At 50.8% G+C, this 773-nt stretch overlaps 1 protein-coding gene across 1 annotated transcript in view; it reads right to left on the bottom strand.

Moving 5' to 3' along the window:
- ANKK1 (ankyrin repeat and kinase domain containing 1) overlaps positions 1–773 on the bottom strand; it is a 7686-nt gene that overhangs the window by 1023 nt on the left and 5890 nt on the right. The window contains exons 7-8 of the mRNA XM_031062387.1: positions 557–587; positions 5–225 (exon numbers count right to left, since the gene is read on the bottom strand). Coding sequence (XP_030918247.1) covers positions 5–225; positions 557–587 — 252 coding nt within the window. The remainder of the gene's footprint in view (positions 1–4; positions 226–556; positions 588–773) is intronic.

Here is a 773-nt window from a genome sequence, read left to right as displayed (position 1 = left end):
GCACGGCCAGCAGCAGCGGGGTGCAGCCGCCGCCTGCAGCCACGTTGGCGCCCGCCCCACGGCCCAGCAGCGAGCGCACCTTGGCCGCGTGGCCCTGCAGCACCAGCAGGTGCAGCGGGGTCAGGCCGTTCTCCTGCACCCTGCCCAGCTCCTCGGGGCACAGCTCCTCCGGGCTGCCCGCCTCCCCCTGTGGAGGTGGGAGAGGAACCTCCTGGGGGTCCTTTCCTAAAGGCAGGGACGCAAAATGGGAGAAAAAGGGTGAAAAACTCCCAGGAAGGGAGGGAGAGCTTGTGACTGTTCATAGAATGACATGGAATGGAGTCATCTGGGAGTTACGGAATGTAAAATAAGGCCAGACATGCCCTGGGACATTTGGCTTCTCTCTCACAGTACCTATTTCCTGAATAGTTCGACTTTTTTAACTTAAACTTTTCCTTACTTTAAAATGTCCCCCACAAGGAAAACCTTATGAGCCACACCCTTCTACAACAAAACAAACAACTTTTATAGCTTCCCCTTTTTTAATTTTCAATTCTAAAGCCAGTCCCCTACTTACCCCCACTCCTGGTGAACTCCTCTCGGTCACCCTTGTTTTCAGAAAGAAGGAAAGGAAAAGGATAAAACAGAGAAAAGGATAAAATATTTGCATTCTGTAATGTTTGCACAAAGTCCTTTGCTGCTGCTTTGCAGTTTTGGGTCATCATTTGAGAGTTTTTTATCCAATCCTGTTTTTGCACCCAAAACTCAGCTAAGCCAATCATGACACAGCAGGA

Source organism: Geospiza fortis, unplaced genomic scaffold, assembly GCF_000277835.1.
Source record: "Geospiza fortis unplaced genomic scaffold, GeoFor_1.0 scaffold183, whole genome shotgun sequence".
Lineage (NCBI taxonomy): Eukaryota > Metazoa > Chordata > Aves > Passeriformes > Thraupidae > Geospiza > Geospiza fortis.
Note: the sequence above shows the minus strand (reverse complement) of the source record. Positions and strands in the feature narration are given on the sequence as shown.